The sequence below is a fragment of the Xyrauchen texanus genome, chromosome 35, assembly GCF_025860055.1.
Source record: "Xyrauchen texanus isolate HMW12.3.18 chromosome 35, RBS_HiC_50CHRs, whole genome shotgun sequence".
Classification (NCBI taxonomy): Eukaryota; Metazoa; Chordata; class Actinopteri; order Cypriniformes; family Catostomidae; genus Xyrauchen; species Xyrauchen texanus.
In genome coordinates, this window is record NC_068310.1 from 33900403 (window position 1) to 33919275 (window position 18873).

The following is an 18873-nucleotide window of genomic DNA, read 5'->3' on the forward strand; positions in this document are numbered from 1 at the left end:
TATGTTTAGCTTTTTTGTTGAAGTCATTTGCTTATAGTGTTTATATATGAGATTGATGGAAAACCAAGCAAATTGCTTCCTGTTGTTTTTACATCCTGTTAGTAGAAAACATTTGTTTATGAAACTCTGGTATATACGATTGCATAAAAATTGAAGGGTCAAGTCTATAATTTATGTGGCAGTAGCGTCGCCAAATGGAACTGCACAAATAATGATCAGTGGTTGGACAAACGGATAGTCCCGCCCCTGAACTCACACTACTGGTTGAGCATGTTGTTTGCCAAGCTGATCTGGATGCTCAAAGTGTTTGAGCTGCCTTAAAATATTAAGTTGTGGAAAGTTGTTTAAATGCAGCACTAAGTTTTCAATGTACAGTGCTGTGAAAAAGTATTTGCCCCTCATTGATTTCTTATATTTTTCATAAAATATTAATCTTCAAACGTGATATAACATAACAAAATACAGTTTTCAATTATATACTTTTTTTTTATTGAAGCAAAAACATTATCCTAGACCGAAATCAACCATGTGAAAAACGAACTGCTTAATATTAAACTTGATAGCTGGTTGTGCCACATTTAGCAGCAACTTCTGCTAAAAATGCTTCTGATATCTGGAGATCAGTCTTTCACAATGCTTTTGACCCACTCTTCTTTGCAGAACTGCTTTAGTTCAGCAACATTGGAGGATTTTCAAGCATGAACTGCCCGTTTAAGGTCCTGCCACAGCATCACAATCGGGTTCAAGTCAGGACTTTGACTAGGCCACTCAAAAACATACATTTTGCTTCTTTTGAGCCATTTAGAGGTGGATTTACCTCTATACATTGGATCATTGTCTTGCTGCATAATCCAGTTGCTCTTGAGCTTCAACTCACGGACGAATGACCGAACATTCGCCTTTAGGATTTTGCAAGTCGCCCTGAAGCAGCAAAGCATCCCCACACCATCACACTACCACCACCATTCTTGATCGTAGGTACGATGTTCATTTTGTGGAATTCTGTGTTTGATTTAAGTCAGATGTAACGGGACCCCTGTCTTCCTAACAGTTCCACTTTCGACTCATTAGTCCACAGAACATTCTCCCAAAAGGTTTGAGGATCATCAAGGTGTGTATTGGCAAAATTCAGACGGGCCTTAATGTTCTTCTGGGTTAGCAGTGGTTTTCGCTTCGCCACTCTTCCATGAATGGCATTTTGGGTCAGTGTCTTTCTGATAGTGGAGTCATGAACAGTGACCTTTATTGATGCAAGAGAGGCCTGCAGTTCCTTGGATGTTGTCCTTGACTTTTTTTTGTGACTTCCTGGATGAGTCGTCACTGTGCTCTTGGTGGGATTTTGGAAGGTCGGCCACTTCTGGGAAGGTTCACTACTGTGCCAAGATTTCTCCATTTGCAGATAATGGCTCTCACTGTGGTTCTTTGGAGTCCAAGAGCCTTTGAAATGGCTTTGTTACTCTTCCCAGACTTATGCATTTAAATCACCTTTTTCCTCATCAATTCTGGAATTTCTTTTGACCTTGGCATAGTTTGCTACTGGGTGAGAACTTTTAGCCAAGTTCATGCTGCTGAAAAAGTTCTATTTAGATGTTAATTTGATTGAACAGGGCTGGCAGTAATCAGGCATGGGCGTGTCCAGTCCAGCTGAACCCCACTATGAATGCAGTTTCGTAGATTTGGGGATTTATTAACTAAGGGGGCAAATACTTTTTCCACACATGCTCAGTTGGTATTGATAACTTTTATTAAATTAAAATATCATTTTAAAACTGTATTTTGTGTTTACTCAGATTGCCTTTGTTAGATTTATTTAGAATTTTTTAAACAATTGAGAGTGCGATATGCACAAAGACAGAAGAAATCAGGATAGGGGCAAATACTTTTTCACAGCACTGTAACTTCATGAATGTTCTTAATGTCGTTGTTCAATCAACTTCAAGTCCATTCAAACTGAATATAGAAGTTCAGTTACTAACAGTACATTAGAATTTAATATTATTGAAAACAATAATTATGTGTGAGCGTTATGTGCTTAGTTCTCTTGAATTATATATTTTAATGGAAAACAAGACAGAAATATGGATTAATATATATATATATATATATATATATATATATATATATGTATGTATGTATGTGTGTGTGTGTGTGTGTGTGTGTGTGTGTGTGTGTGTGTGTGTGTGTGTGTGTGTGTGTGTGTGTGTGTGTGTGTGTATATTCTTAATCCATATTTATGTCTTTGTTTTCCATTAAAATGTTTTATTTATATATATATATATATATATATATATATATATATATATATATATATATATATATTAGATATTTATTTACTTATAGGTGTCTTTGCATATTACATTTATAGTTCACCCCAAAATGACATTTTTTATAATCATTAACTCACCCTCATGTTGTTCCGAACCTTCCTTTCTCCATGTAACGCAAAAAATTATGTTTGGCATAATAGCAACATTCTTCATTTACTGTCCAAATATGGAAAAAAGATGTCATGGTGACTGAGGTTTTTTTACAGTAGAGTTTAAAACAACAAGATTGATTTTTCATTTTTGGGTGCAATAAGGGGATAGGAGACAGTATTTTAACATGAAAAAACACACACTTCACATTTAATATATTGTTCTTTCTTTCTTTCTATTTGTCTCTCTGTCTTCCTTGTACTAGGTGTCTCTTGTTCAGTGGACAGAGAGTGTGGGTCTGACACTGGTTGGTAGAGATCAGTCCTCCATGCAGCTGAGGACACCTAGTGGACAAATTCTGAACTTCACAATCCTTCAGATTTTTCCATTCACCTACGAGAGCAAACGCATGGGCATTATAGTGCGGGTGAGGATCAGTTTTGAATCATTTTGATATGCTTTTTCACTTAGAAGTGTGTAAAACTGTGTCCAAAAGTCTGACACTATATTGAAAATATTTTTTTCATTTGAACCTGGAAATATACAAAGTTTTAGGATTTTGAACAACTGCATTATGACAAAATGCAATGTTTGAAAGAATAAACTTTTGAGATTATGCTATATTTCTAGGTTGCAAATCAAGTGAACAAATAAACACCTTTTGTATAAAAGGGTAGATTTTCTTGCTTCCATTAAAGCACACAAGATGAACCATTCTCGAGTTATGCCGGAAGACATGAATCATAAGGTTTTGCAATAACTTATGGCATCCATGCCAATTTTTCATTTCGACATTTCACTGAAAATGTTATGCTGATAATATATTTTGTGATGAATAAATATATATTAAAATAGAAATATGCAAAATAGAAGAATTTCACTTTTGGACCTGTATATGCATTTTAACCCAAAACCTTTAGGCAGAAGGCAAGCGTCACTATAGCCATTGCTCATTTGAACACATCCCTATGTATTAACTCGTCCGGCACGGTTTGTGCTACGGACATTATTGATACCTCAAATCATGTGGCTTGTTGAGGAGAGGAGATATAATAATATTTTTAGGGATCTTGAAGTTCAACCCAAAGATTATGATGAGTCACACTGATATCTGAGAAAGTTGTGACCCTGCCCTGGTCATGATGACTAACTCTTTCCTTGTACGAGCTGTGAGCTATTGTTTATGTCTTGGACTGAACCGAAGCCTGTATCTCTGTGTCAGGAAACCAGTTAATTAACCTGCTTTCCTCTGCAGAATCCTTAAAAACGCCTTCAAGGACGATCGAGGAAGCCCAACATTATTCTCCCAAAATGCTCAGAAAAACACAGCACATGCTGCTTAAATGTGAAGTTTTCCTGTTTGATTTAGTTTTTAATCCAAATCAAGTAACAAAGAGTATCAGTGATATTGATAACTGAAGTTTTGTGGCTTCCAGTCCATTTTTAGTCCATTGGTCTTCCATTGGTCACACAGAAAGGTAGTCTCGCCCCAAAGTCGCACCATTGGTTAAGCCAGTGTTGCCAGGTCCGGCTGCTTTGGATGCTCAAACAAACATTCATTTTATCATTGAAAACCTTCGTCTCTGAAAATATATATTTTGGTTAACTGAGAATGTGATGAATGCATAATAATTAATCTCCGAAACCTACGTTCTGCTTTTCATTAGGATGAATCCACAGGAGAGATCATGTTTTACATGAAGGGAGCCGATGTGGTGATGGCCGGCATCGTTCAATACAACGATTGGCTCGAAGAGGAGGTCATTTCACATTTTCTCCATCATATAAACAAATACAAAATCTAATTGAATTTTCGAAATGCTTGTGCCAAGAAGCTACATTACCCATATGATGAGAATGTGTGTTCTCTCTTTATCAGTGCGGGAATATGGCCAGGGAAGGCTTGAGGGTGTTAGTGGTGGCCAAAAAATCCCTAACGGAAGAACAATACCAAGATTTTGAGGTGAGTTCCCAACACTTAGTCATACGGTAGTCCTTAATGGGATGAGATATACAGTAGGTGTGATTCATTTTTAATTTGTTTACCTCAAATGTTGTTATGACTTTGTGACATCTGATGTTGCTTTTGGAAAGACAGTTATTGGTATCTTCATACCAAACGAAATCAAGCAGGTTTTCCAAACAACCCACCGCCATCTGCAATTGATTGGTCAAACAGATAGTCCCGCCCAAAAGTCATTTCATTGGTTTCGTTTTTGAAAGTGTCACTTTTTTTAGGGATGTCAATCTACAATGGTTTACTTATAGTTGTCTCTAGAAGTATACTGATATTGGATTTTGCCAATTCCGATAAATAAGGTGTTGGAAAGAAGCTGAATATCAATTAATTTAGGTTTTTAAAATCAATATTTTGAATGTGTAAAAAACATTTCCTAGTCTTTCCTATCACCGTTGATTTAAAAAAAAAAAAAAAAAAAACAATAGTTTCGAAAGCAGCCATTGGCAAAAGCGATAAACTGGCTTTTAATTGAAAATTAAAGCTACAATATGTAACTTGAAAAATGTTATTAATGAGAGAGTGCAACAAAAATGAATCTTCCAAACCATGTCTTTTTATTATAATCATTTATAATAATGATTTATATTTTAAAGCTGAGAAAATAAGATCCGGCTACTGTAGCACGTGTTTTCAACGTACGAGAAAAATTGACCATGGATCATTCAAAGCTGCAAACCTCCAGGGAATCTTTATGTTGACCACTGGTTGGCAGCAATGACCAGACTGGTCAGAATATCCTAGAGTTATAAACACTTTACAGCATTTGACCTTATCAGACTAGCAATCATCATATCTAATGTCAACGAATTCAGCCTAACTTTTGTTTTCAAAACATCAATGTTTCCAATAAGTCAAAACAACAGCATAAGATATGGCACTTACCTGCACAGATGACATGTTTTCAGTTATCCGTCTTTTCCTTTCTTTTGTAATTTCGTAATTTGTTTGTCCATTCGCTCTGATAAGGTGTCCTGTATTCATGTGCCTCGAACCACATTCAGCCGAAGCACAACCAAAACAGTGTTCTTCCGCGAGACGCATGCAGTTTTATTTTTTAACCACTAGAGGGCCAAAAGTTACATAGTGTAGCGTTAAGCCGGGATGTGAAAAGGTATTTTAACATAAATAAATATAGAAACTCAATTTAAAAACTAAACTCAATACCAGACACCCTGTTACAGTATGAAATCATAGTTTGAGACATGTTGTACATAGGAACAATCTGAGAATCTCAATAAGTTATTTTCAGCTTTGCTCATGAATATTCATTACATTAATAGACTTATTTACAGCTGCCATTTTACACGGCAAAGCAAAATGAGATTCTTAAAATATAATTTTCACCATAGTTTGAGGGGAAACTGACATTTCTACAGGGCTTTTATAAATGTATTTAAACAAGGTAATAATGGCTGCCACGCCCATGAAATCACGTTTACAAAAACGGCTTTCTATTTTTGTTAAGTGTGCATAGACTGGCCTTTGGCTGTTTATAGCTACAAAATCCAGGTGCTGTTCTATATTTAGTCTGGATTAAGTGGTTGCCTAGCAACAATCCATCATCAACACTAAATGAAAAAAGAAATGTAACATGTTTTCCACCGGGAGCACCCCCAAAATGAATGGGTGTATCGGTTACACCCCCCACACACACACACAAACACACAAATATAAAGTACTGATTCTTCTAGCAGTCCCACTTTCTCACTCTTAGAGTTGAAGTGTGTAATTGTGCTTATGTGTGCGAGTGAGTGGGCAGCGGTGACTCAGAGTATGTGAGTCACCGAGTGAGAGTGTTTTCCTGTGTGATTTGTGCACACATTTTTGGTCTTTATCTCACTGTGACTGTGGGTTGTGCCCTCATAACTGCACTCTGGATTCCTTCAACTGCGTGGCACTTTGTTTTAGACACGTGCAAGGGTGTGTGATTTATGTAGCAGTACTACGCCAGTTTTTGACAATGCACACTGATTATTTCGGTGTTAAAGCCTCTGGCATGGAGAATTTGAAGTCTGAACTTTCTCATTTGGTGTGTTTGTTGTGCCAACGTCTCTGAGAAACACTGTATACTTCTATTGCAGGATAAGAACATTCAGGTCTTGAAGAGGTCAGGGTTAGATGCGTTTTATCTATAATCAAGATAAATTGGAGGAAAACATGAACAAATATAATGCAGCAATTTGTTGGCATCTGTCGGGTCATGCTTGATGATTAGTATTTAGAATAGTATTGGCTTTAATAGCACACTGCAAAGCTAAATGCTCCAATTTAGCATTTTGACACTCATCAGATTTTTTTGTTCTGCCTATTTACTTACCATAACCTTAACCCCTAACTCTTACCGCTTACCGTATGTCAGCATGAATTGTCTGACAGTGTTAATGCAACCTTTTGTGGGATGTGATGCAGACATGTGGGTATCGATACAGATTCGATTTGATTCCAGTCCAATTCTCAAGCCCCCAATTCCAAAAACAGATTTCCCATTTTGATTCCCATTCACACAATCTTAATTTGATTCCATTTACTATGGGTATATTTTCACATATTAATACAGATTTCCTGATAGATTCTGATTCACAAGCTCTCAGTACAATTTGTTTCAGATTTTGTTTTGATTCAGACAACCTCTTGATTTATTGGGTATATTTAAAATTTTCGATTTCAATTCGATTTGTTTCCAAATTCGATTTGATTCAGATTCACTAGCCCTCAATTCTACTCTTTCTGATTTTGATTAGATTCAGATTCACAAGCTCTCAATTAGATTTATTTCTGATTTCGATTTAATTGGATTAGATTCTGATTTACAACCTCTTAACTCGATTTGTTTCAGTTTTTGATTCAATTCCACTTATTTTTAATATATTTTCAGATGTTGATACAGATTTCCCAGTTTGATTCAGATTCACAAGCTCTGAATTTGATTTATACCAATTTAAAAAACTATTGGCTGGGACTGGGTACCTCAGTGGTAAAGACGCTGGCTACCACCCCTGGAGTTCACTAGTGTGAATCCCAGGGCATGCTGAGTGACTCCAGCCGGGTCTCCTAAGCAACCAAATTGACCCAGTTGCTAGGGAGGGTGGAGACACATGAGGTAACCTCCTTGTGATCGCTATAATGTTGTTCGTTTTCGGTGGGGCACGTGGTGAGTTGAGCGTGAATTTACACACAAGCTATGTCTCCGTGGCAACGCGCTCAACCAGCCACTTGATAAGATGTGCGGGTTGACGTCTCGGCATTCAATTTAGACATTAATTAATTATTGTGTTTACATGGTACAGGCTCGCTATGTCCAAGCCAAGTTGAGTGTGCACGATCGTTCGCTGAAGGTTGCCACAGTGATAGAGAGTCTGGAGATGGAGATGGAGCTGTTGTGTCTGACGGGAGTGGAGGACCAGCTACAAGCAGATGTCCGACCCACGCTGGAGATACTGCGCAACGCTGGCATTAAAGTCAGTCTACTCTCACTAACAGACAGATACACTCAAAATGAAAACTGAAATAAAATAAAAACTGCTTATAGGTTTACCTCACCTAACAAGGCATGACATGTCATGGAATTGTTTTCTTCACTAAAAGTGAAATGATGGGCAAAATCACAGCCAATCAGAACATTTTTGGCGTTTATAATTCAGCTATATGGAGCCAGGTTTTCAACCAGTGAACTTGTTTCTTTTCCAGGTTTGGATGCTGACTGGGGACAAATTAGAGACTGCAACCTGCACAGCCAAGAACGCCCACCTAGTGACCCGCAATCAGGACATCCATGCGTTCAGGCCCGTAAGTCTCCAGACTACCTAATTATGTTGCAAAACCACTACCATTAATTACAAGTTGGTCTTCACTAACAGTCTTCCACTTGTTGGAACATGGGTGCAGGCTTGGGGGGAACAATATAAAATAAAAATGTATATTTCGATATTCTTGAAATCACAACCATTTTAACAGTTTAATAAAAATCTTTTTAACTTAATGTGGCATCTAAAAAGCATGAGACGTGGCACAACCTTCAAAGACAGCAGTCTAGCGCATAGACTGCTGTCTTTGCTGTCTTTTGTCTAGTGATAAGAGGAAAACAAATGAAAAACAGTGTGGATGGACGCAAGATCGCGTTAGGTGTGAACTAGTTGCTTATGGGTGAAATTCGCAGTTTTGAATCCAAAATAGGTCATTTACGTGTTAAGTACATTTACATTTATGCATTTGGCAGACGCTTTTATACAAAGCGACTTACAGAGCCCTTATTACAGGGACAATCCCCCCCGGAGCAACCTGGAGTTAAGTGTCTTGCTCAAGGACACAATGGTGGTGGCTGTGGGGATCGAACCAGCGACCTTCTGATTACAAGTTATGCGCTTAGCCCACTACGCCACCACCACTCCAACGTAATACGTGCAGATCAGTTATGGGGTTGAAGTAGCCTATACATCAATGTGTTATTTTATATACATCCATAGATTTTGGTAAAGAAACATCTTATTCGGCCGATCGCGTCCATGATAAGAGCAGCACAAGCATAGGTGGACGCGTGTGCACACCACCGCCTCTGTGTTTGACAGACGCGGCATGTTTCTCTGAAGGATGAAACATGAATTCGAGCTATTTTGTCAGATGTGAAGGGGGAGGAGAATTTGTGCATGCATCAGGTGATTTGACACAAAAGATTTCCACATAGAATCCACCTGTGCATCTTCACTCAAGGCTCCTCATTAAGCTTCCTCCATCCTCATTTTAATAATTTTTCATATAAACATGCACTAAATTAATGTCTTTTTGACACATTTTGCTGCGTTTTTAGATGCCGTTAAAGAACTTCAACTGTTAAAAACGTGTCTCGAGACACCTGTGCTCTCTGCCTTATTAATTGCGCTGCATCTTGCTTTTTTGAGCGTAAGAATGCGTTTGGTCTGTACTAGGGTCAGAATTGAACAAGGACTCGGGGTCCACTTAAGGTGACACAAACGACACTGAAATAAAAAAAAAGTGTCACTTATGATCACTTTTTCTTATTAGTAACATCGTATACAGTGCTGTGAAAAAGTATTTGCCCCCATCCTGATTTCTTCTGTTTTCGTGTATATCGCATACTAAATTGTTTCAAAAATTCAAACCAAATCTAACATGAAGCAATCTGAGTAAACACAAAACATGGTTTTTAAATGATAATATTATTTATTGAAACAAAAAACTTATCCAATACCAACTGGGCACGTTTGAAAAAAGTATTTGCCCCTTAGTTACTAAAACCCCAAATCTACGAAACTGCTTTTATAGTGGGGTTCAGCTGGACTAGACATACAGGACCTGATTACTGTCAGACCTGTTCAATCAAATAAACACCTAAATAGAAGTTTTTCAGCAGCATGAACTTGGCTAAAAGTTCTCACCCAGTAGCAAACTATGCCAAGGTCAAAAGAAATTCCAGAAATGATGAGGAAAAAGGTGATTTAAATCCATATGTCTGGGAAGGGTAACAAAGCCATTTCAAAGGATCTGAACTCTAAAGAACCCCAGTGAGAGCCATTATCTGCAAATGGAGAAATCTTGGCACAGTAGTGAACCTTCCCAGAAGTGGCCGACCTTCCAAAATTCCTCTCAAGAGCACAGTGACGACTCATCCAGGAAGTCACAAAAAAGCCAAGGACAACATCCAAGGAACTGCAGACCTCTCTTGCATCAATAAAGGTCACTGTTCATGACTCCACTATCAGAAAGACACTGACCTAAAATGCCATTCATGGAAGAGTGGCGAGGCGAAAGCCACTGCTAACCCAGAAGAACATTAAGGCTCGTCTGAATTTTTAAATAACGCACCTTGATGATCCTCAAACATTTTGGGAGAATGTTCTGTGGACTAATGAGTCGAAAGTGGGACTGTTGGGAAGATAGGGGTCCCGTTACATCTGCAGTACAGTACTGTGCAATGGTTTTAGGCACTGGTGAAAGATTTTGCATATTGAGGATGTCTTTAAAAATAATGTCATAATTAGTTTTCATTTATCAATTAACATCATGCAAAGTCCAGTAAACATAAAAAAAGCTAAATCAATATTTGGTGTGACCAACTTTGCATTCAAAATAGCACCAATTCGCCTAGGTACACCTGGACACAGTTTTTCTTGGATGTTGGCAGATAAGATGTTACAAGCTTCTTATAGAATTCACCACAGTTCTTCTGTCTATTTAGGCTGTCTCAATTGCTTCTGTCTCTTCATGTAATCCCAGACTGACTTCAGTGGGGAGCTCTGTGTGGGCAATGCCATCTCTTGCACAGCTCCCCCTGTTCTTCTATTCTATTTGCAAAAGGAATGTTTGGGAGTATAAAATGTATTGTTCCTATTGACACACTAAAGCTGAAGATATAATACCCATCTTAAGACAAATGCTTTTGTTAAACATCTTATGTGCCTAAGACTTTTGCACAGTACTGTATATACAGTGTATATACATTTGTGCATAGTGTATGTAAGATCAGCAAATCTAATCCTGCATGCATGCTTTCAACACGAACAGAGTTTCAGAGATTTTTGAGTTTAGTTATACCCTTCAGTGAACCAAACAACAGATTTCTTTGGGCTTTTGTGGAGTTCCCCTGTGTCGTGCTGTCACAAAAATATAGGACGCTCAGAGGAAGGTTGAATCCTCCAGCAGCAGCAGTTTCTGGAAATGCAGGACAATGGCTGGCACAACATGAAAACAGTCACCTCACTCTCCTTTTGGGGCCGGTGGTCAGTTAAAACAGCATCTGGACTGACTTCCTCCTGTGCACAAATGGCATTCAGATTGAGGTCTGTTGTGTATTGAAATTGGCAGATGAATTGCTCAAGCACGATTGACAAGGGGCATTCGATAGAGTTCTATGTATAACGTCTTGTTGAATATTTTTGAGATATTTTTTAAAGAATAGTATGCCCACAAATGACAATTCTGTGATCATTTATTCATCTTCATGTTGCGCCAAACCCGTATGACGTTTTGTTCTTCCATGAAAAGGAGAAGATTTGCAGAATGTTTATGAGCTTTCAAGCTTCAAAAAGGACGCAGAAGCATATGAGTTGTCCATAAGACTCATCCACTGTATATTCCAAGTCTTCTGAAGCCATATGATAGCTTTAGGTGAAGAAAAGACAGAAATTTAAGTGGTTATTCACAAAACATCATACCTTCTTTTGTTGTTTCCAAATGTCATTTGCATTCACATACATGCAAATATTGACAACAGCATTGGTTCTCGCTCATCCCACACAAATGTGAAGATACATGAATGGACGCGAAAACGAGATCTGAAAACTTTAATGGAGCGCAAGATTTTAAGTGAATAACAACTTACATTTTGGTCAGTCCCTCATACAAGGCTAATGTGTGGCTTCAGAGGACTTGGAATATGGACCACTTTTATAGTCATTCTTTGTTAAATTGTTTTGACCCTCAACAGCATTTTCCCCCATTAATGTTCATTGTATGGAAAAGAACCATGTATATTTTGTTAAAGGAATATTCCGGGTTCAATACCAGCTAAGCTCAATCAATAGCACTTGTGGCAAAATGTTGATTACGACAAAGATACATTTTGACTCATCCCTGAAACGCCATAATCCTAAAGCCCCAAAAATTACTGTAAAGAATTATGATTTTAACTTAACAGGAGTGGTGGTGTAGTGGGCTAAAGCACATAATTGGTCATCAGAAGGTCGCTGGTTCGATCCCCACAGCCACCATCATTGTGTCCTTGAGCAAGACACTTAAATCCAGGTTAATCCGGGGGGATTGTCCCTGTAATAAGGGCTCTGTAAGTCGCTTTGGATAAAAGCGTCTGCCAAATGCATAAATGTAAATGTAACTTATATTGAACCCAGAATATTCCTTTTATTACTCTGTATGCATTCCATAGAAGAAAGATTTGGAGGTCAAGTAAATGATTACTGAATTGTCATTTTAGGGTAACTGTTTCTTGAATCTTTGGTATCTTAAATCTAACAACCTCGACAAAACAATATCTCCCCAAAACCATCTAAACAGCCTGTTAAAAAACAACAACGACAGCTACTACTGGTGAATTTCCTGTGTGAAACTCACCGACCTGGACGCAGCAGATGAAGTAAAAACCTCACAGTGGTGACGGTTGAGCAGATACCTTGCTCAGCCTAGCACGGTCTACCACGCAACTGACAGTTGAAGTTAATATGACAGTCTTGTGTTCTTGCTGTGGTTCACCTTTGCTATCTGTGAGATCATTATCTGAGGGGCTGCTTGTGTGTTTGTGTGAGAAAAACACTCCTGACACTGAGCTCTCTGTTGGGTTACAGGTAACCACTCGAAGTGAAGCTCACCTTGAGCTCAACGCCTTCAGGAGGAAACATGACTGTGCACTGGTGATATCAGGAGATTCTTTGGAGGTAACGTGAGCATGCACACATGTAGACACGTACAACACTGGTGGACCTTAGTATACACGGCCAAGCAGAACATCTTCACAAATCACCAAATATGAAAATTAGGGCTGTCGATTTAACACGTTGATTCAGTGCAATTAATTACATTGGGCCATAATAAGGAATATTCCTACCTTCAGAGCAATTCAAGCTTGAAGTACCACCTGTTTTCAGCAGAGGGCAGTAAGCGAATCTCCAGCTGTACAGAGAACAAACTGCACTCAGGCTTGCTTTCGAGCATGATTCAATTGCAAAATGGATTGCTGTGGACTGTAGGCAAGTGATAGGCTTCTGCATCAGCACGAGCATTTTCGGAACACACGCGCATGTTCAGCACACACACACACACACATACACCACCTGTCAATCAAACCGGGTGCAGCTGTTACTAGATCGCTTGCGAATTATAAAATTACGTGCTCTTGATTACTTTCAAAAACGGCAGAATAAGAATATGAACTTTCTAAGTGAGACAGGCCTAAGCTATCTATAGCAAATATAGCAGGTTATTTTTCCTTTATTGACATTTTAATTAGTCTGCTTGTCCGAGCGGGCAAGTAAAATTCTCTTTCAATTGCCCCTTCAAAAATCCACTTGTCCCGGACAAGCGGACATGTGTTAATGTCGAGTCCTGCACCAAAAACAGAAGAAGAAGAAGAAGAATGTGAAAGTGAAAGTTAAAGTGGAGATTGTCTGGGCAGGTAGGAGCATTATAGTAAAAAAGGACTTTTTGGAATATTGATCTGTTTCTCATCTACACCTATCATATAACTTCTGAAGACATGGATTTATTCACTGGACACTCTTAAGCTTTTATGGATTAATTTTATGCTGACTTATGTGGAGCTTCAAATGTTGGCACCCATTCACTTGCATTGTATGGACCAAAACATCTGAGAAATCCTTAATTTGAGTTCAGCAGAAGAAAGAAAGTCATGCACATCTGGGATGGCATGAGGGTGAGTAAATGATGAGAGAATTTTTATTTTTGGGTGAACTATTCCTTTAATTAAATTGCCAAAAGCTGCATTGTCTTAACATTAGAGGAGGAACCCAAAAAATAGATAGTGACCGGAATATCACAGAGACTTGGGGGTGGGATAGCAGTCACATAGAAATTGCACTATAAACCACCTTAGCAACCGTATAACAACACCCTAGTCTCATGACAGTGAGTTTTGCACTGGCCAGCACCACTCACATTTTCTTAAGAAAATCAGAGTCAGATTAATAAATATAAGATTATGTAATTGGAATAATTATTTGATTGATTTAATCTGCTTGGCAATAACACAGTTTATAAATGGTTTATTTGGAAAAATCTCCTTCCAAGTGTATTTTTGTCCTCTGGTTTTAATAAACTGACAAAAGTTCACAGATCTATAGTATGATTCATGTCTAACAAAACATGCTAATGATGTTTTGTACCATGTCATATGTAAAAACATAGTATTGACATGGTATATGTCAAAAAAAAAAAAGTATTTTATTTTAGACTGGTTAGATTAACAGTTAGGTTGTTTTTATTTGTCCCAAACATGCAGGCATTTTTGTTATTTTAGAGAGCAGTATGAACAATGTATTGATTTGTCCTATTCGATGTCTTTATTTAAATGCTGTTTTTGTTTGACAGGTCTGTCTGAAGTATTACGAGTATGAGTTTATGGATCTGGCGTGTCAGTGTCCGGCTGTCGTGTGCTGCCGTTGCGCTCCCACACAGAAAGCTCAGATTGTTCGTCTGCTGCAGGAACGCACTGGCAAACTCACCTGTGCTGTGGGTGGGTGAATAATCTCATCACATTGTGTGGGATTTGGGTTGTTTACATGTTTTTTTTTTTTCATATCACATATGGTCCTTTTATTTATGGTTTAGAAAAAAAACTGATTTATTTGTTATTTATTACATGTTACATTTATTACAATTTAGTGTAATTTATCTTTATTATGCCATGTAAAAGAGATGCACAGATACAGGAATTGTGGCAGTTTCTGCTCTTGATTTATTATTTTAGCGCTGATTACCAATAGAACAGCTGATATTATAGATCTATCCTACTTTGTCTACTGCTTTTTTAGATTATAATTTTGAAGAAACACATTGATGTTATATGAATGAAGCCCTATTTATCATTATTAAAGGAACAGTTCACCCAAAAATGAAAATTCTCTCATCATTTACTCACCCTCATGCCATCCCAGATGTGTATGACTTTCTTTCTTCAGCAGAACACAAACAAAGATTTTTAGAAGAATACCTCAGCTCTGTTGGTCAATTCAATGCAAGTGAATGGTGACCAGAACTTTAAAGCTTCAACAAAGCACATGAAAACAGCATAAAAGTAATTCAAAAGACTCCAGTGGTTAAATCTATATCTTCAGAAGCGATATGATTGGTGTAGGTGATAAACAGTCAATATTTAAGTCCTTTTTTTACTACTATTTCACCAGCCCTCCTGTGCACGTTCACTGAGTTCTCCTTCAGTTTTTTTAGTGATTTCCATTCTTTGTGTGTATCACCACCTACTGGGCAGGGAGGAAAAAGGGAGGGATAAAGCAAAGTAAAGTGAAAAATCCTATTCGCACAACTTCCCAGTAGATGGTGATATGCATGAAGAATGCAAATCTGCAAAAACAAAAAGAAGAGCTCTTGTGAACTTGCATTGGAGGGCTGTTTTAAAGTAGAAAGTAAAGGAAAAAAGGGCCTGAAATATTGATCTGTTTCCCACCCACACCTATCGTATCCCATCTGAAGACATGAATTGAACCACAGAAGTCATATGGATTACTTTTATGATGCCTTTATGTGCTTTTTAGAGCTTCAAAGTTCTTGTCACCATTCACTTGCATTGTATGGACCTACAGAGCTGAAATATTCTTCTAAAAATCTTTGTTTGTGTTCAGCAGTCACACACTTCTGGGATGGCATGAAAGTGAGTAAATGATGTGAGAATTTTCATTTTGGGTGAATTATCCCTTTGAGAAAATACCATACCGGAGAAAAAAAGAATAAACTATTTGAATTGGACAATATATTGTGCATCCCTTATATCCCGTATACGTTGTTTAATAGAAGTTTTCAAAGCGATTTATCATCTGTTTTATTGGCCCTGTCATGAGATGTCAATCAGGGTCACGGCACCAACTCTCACAGGATCATAACTCACTGTTCTCTATCTCTCAGGGGATGGAGGAAATGATGTCAGCATGATCCAGGAAGCAGACTGTGGCGTGGGAGTGGAGGGCAAAGTAAGTGCTTCATCTTACCAGAGCAACAGCCCTGTCACATACACTGTCACAAACCCTGTCCCCTGCTTCCGGGAATATTTCCTCCATCTACCCTGACTGTGTCAATCTCACACTATACAGAGGCTTGTTTACATCCACTCTTGATATTATCACATTACTTACATCACTGACAATGCAAGCTCAGGGAAACATTTTAGTAAAATACTATACCACACTATAACTGATTTACAGCCAAATTAAAGTCATCTTGTGCACGATTAATGGGTGAAACAGCCAATTTTTTTAACTAATTTATAACTGATTGATAAAATCAAGTTCCGGTCTACATTTTCTTCTAATTGAATATCCTGTTTCACTTTAAATATGTCACATTGTGGAAGTAAAATGGTTTTTGAATGCCGTTTCATGTTGATTTTAATGTTGCCTTAGTCCTAGACCACCAAAGATTTCAAAATAATGGAGAGCCATCAGTGACGTAGCAGTTAAGTTCAGGACGGACTGCATTCAGAAATCTCACCCATAAAGCACCCAGTATACAGTTAGAAACACACTTTAGCTGTCAGACTCTAAACAGTTTTATGATATTGAGTCCAAACCTACTTTAAATGCCTCAAAGGCAAGGTTGACCAAGTTGTGGTGGGCCAAGCAAGCTTTCCAGGTCATTAAAATGAGACATTATGGGATGGCTAATTGATATTGAGTCATTTATGACTTATGCTGCTTAAACCTTGATTGAGTTGCCGTGGTTATGTGGGACTTTTCTGTGTGCAGTCGGTCAGTCCTAAACACAAACCCAATTCAATGGCCCTAAGATGCTTAATATAGCACGGTTTAATTTCGAAAGAAACCTCTCTCATGGTCTGAAACGTGTTGGTAAGCGGTATGACCTATTTGTTTATTTGTCTGTGCTGGCAGGAAGGAAAGCAGGCGTCTCTGGCGGCCGATTTCTCCATCACTCAGTTTAAATACTTGGGCAGACTGCTGATGGTACACGGCAGAAACAGCTACAAACGCTCTGCCGCACTCAGTCAGTTTGTTATTCACCGAAGTCTCTGCATCAGTACCATGCAGGTAGTGTGTGTGTGTGTGTGTCTGTGTGAGTCTGCTTGAATAATTATCCACCAGTAGCACATGAATCATGTCCAGTAGCACACAGTGTAATGACTTATGCTGGGCAAAGCTGCACCACATTACATTAGTATAACAGCCATTGCAATATCTATAATGCTGTCTTTAGTAATAAACTTTATTGTATGTTCATTAAGGTGTTTTGGAATAATGTAATTTATTGTGAACAGTTTTGAGCTCCCTTGTATTACCATGTTTTTGGATATGTACTATGTTGGTAATACTGTGTTTTATTACATATACCATGGTACAAAAACAAGATGACGTTATTGGTATTATGTCCATATACCATGTTACAAAAATACTAGGGCTGGGACAACGGATGACGTCGACGCAAAAAATACGTCGGCGCAAAATATGCGCGTCGATTCGTCGGACCCAAAACAAAGATGGTGGCGCCGGCGACTAGTAGCAACACGAGTGGCTCCTCAGACTATCAGAAGTGCAAGGCGGCATGCACTCGTTCCTCTAAAGTATGGGAATTCTTTAATTTAAAAGGAAACAATTCCGTGATATGTCGTCTTTGCAAAATGGAGATGGCCTTCCATTCTAGCACCACGGCAATGCACCAGCATCTGAAGAGGCGCCACCCGGTTGCAGCTGCAGATGACAGAGCACCGTAAGTTTTTTTTCAACTCCCCACTTTGCACTCGATGTTGGAGTAGGCTAATACGTTGTCGACACCTAAAGTTTTCGCTTATAGCTATTAATAATGCGCTTATAGCTATGAATGTCGTGAAAAATACATAGAGGACACTGACAACACGCTGACAGACCGGACCAAGCAGGTAACATTTAATAAAGTCTCAACTTTCAAATTTGGTCATTCAAAGAAAATTAAACCATAAATAGGCCTACTATTTTGTGGCTCTTTAATGTGTCGTGACAGATTGCCTCAGTTAAAGCTGCTCGTGAACCGATCATCTTTTCCTTGGTTAATTTATAGCATCAAATAGGCTAAACATGAATGTAGCCTACATCAGAAGGACTGTTGTTTTAACCGCGGAAAGACGTCAGTACAGTAGCCTACAATCCATTATTCAAATTCAAATCCACCGACGTTAATCTTCTCTCTCCTGACTACTTTGTCGGACAAAAATGGCGTATCATGATTGATTGATCAGATCGCCAGTCAATCAAACTCCCGGCAAATGTTTTTTTTTTTACATTTTATACACCCCACACCCGATGAAACCGGTATTACCGGTGTTGTCACAAGTCGATTAATCGAATTGAAATCGAATCGGACTGGAAAAATGAATCGTTAGATTAATCGATGCATCGAAAAAATAATCGCTAGATTAATAGTTTAAAAAATAATCGTTTATCCCAGCCCTAAAAAATACTATAACCATGCTTTTTGGATTGTACCATGGTGTTACTTTGATTTATTGGACACATACCATGGTTTTACATATATATGTGTATATATATATATATATATATATATATATATATATATATAATAATATTTTTATATACCATGGTAATTAAAAACATGATAATACCTTGATTTTGGACATGATACAACAGAATTCTTTGAAGTACCCTGGATTGCAATGTAAATACCATGGCACGTGAATAATGTAATCATTCAGTACCATGGTATATATCAAATTACCAT

At 38.1% G+C, this 18873-nt stretch overlaps 1 protein-coding gene across 1 annotated transcript in view; it reads left to right on the forward strand.

The window, feature by feature from the left end:
* LOC127629253 (probable phospholipid-transporting ATPase IIA) overlaps positions 1–18873 on the forward strand; it is a 61406-nt gene that overhangs the window by 31824 nt on the left and 10709 nt on the right. Inside the window, exons 15-23 of the mRNA XM_052106401.1 lie at positions 2683–2844; positions 4085–4177; positions 4297–4380; positions 7725–7895; positions 8125–8223; positions 12750–12839; positions 14509–14653; positions 16057–16121; positions 17037–17192. Of these exons, the coding sequence (XP_051962361.1) occupies positions 2683–2844; positions 4085–4177; positions 4297–4380; positions 7725–7895; positions 8125–8223; positions 12750–12839; positions 14509–14653; positions 16057–16121; positions 17037–17192 (1065 nt within the window). The remainder of the gene's footprint in view (positions 1–2682; positions 2845–4084; positions 4178–4296; positions 4381–7724; positions 7896–8124; positions 8224–12749; positions 12840–14508; positions 14654–16056; positions 16122–17036; positions 17193–18873) is intronic.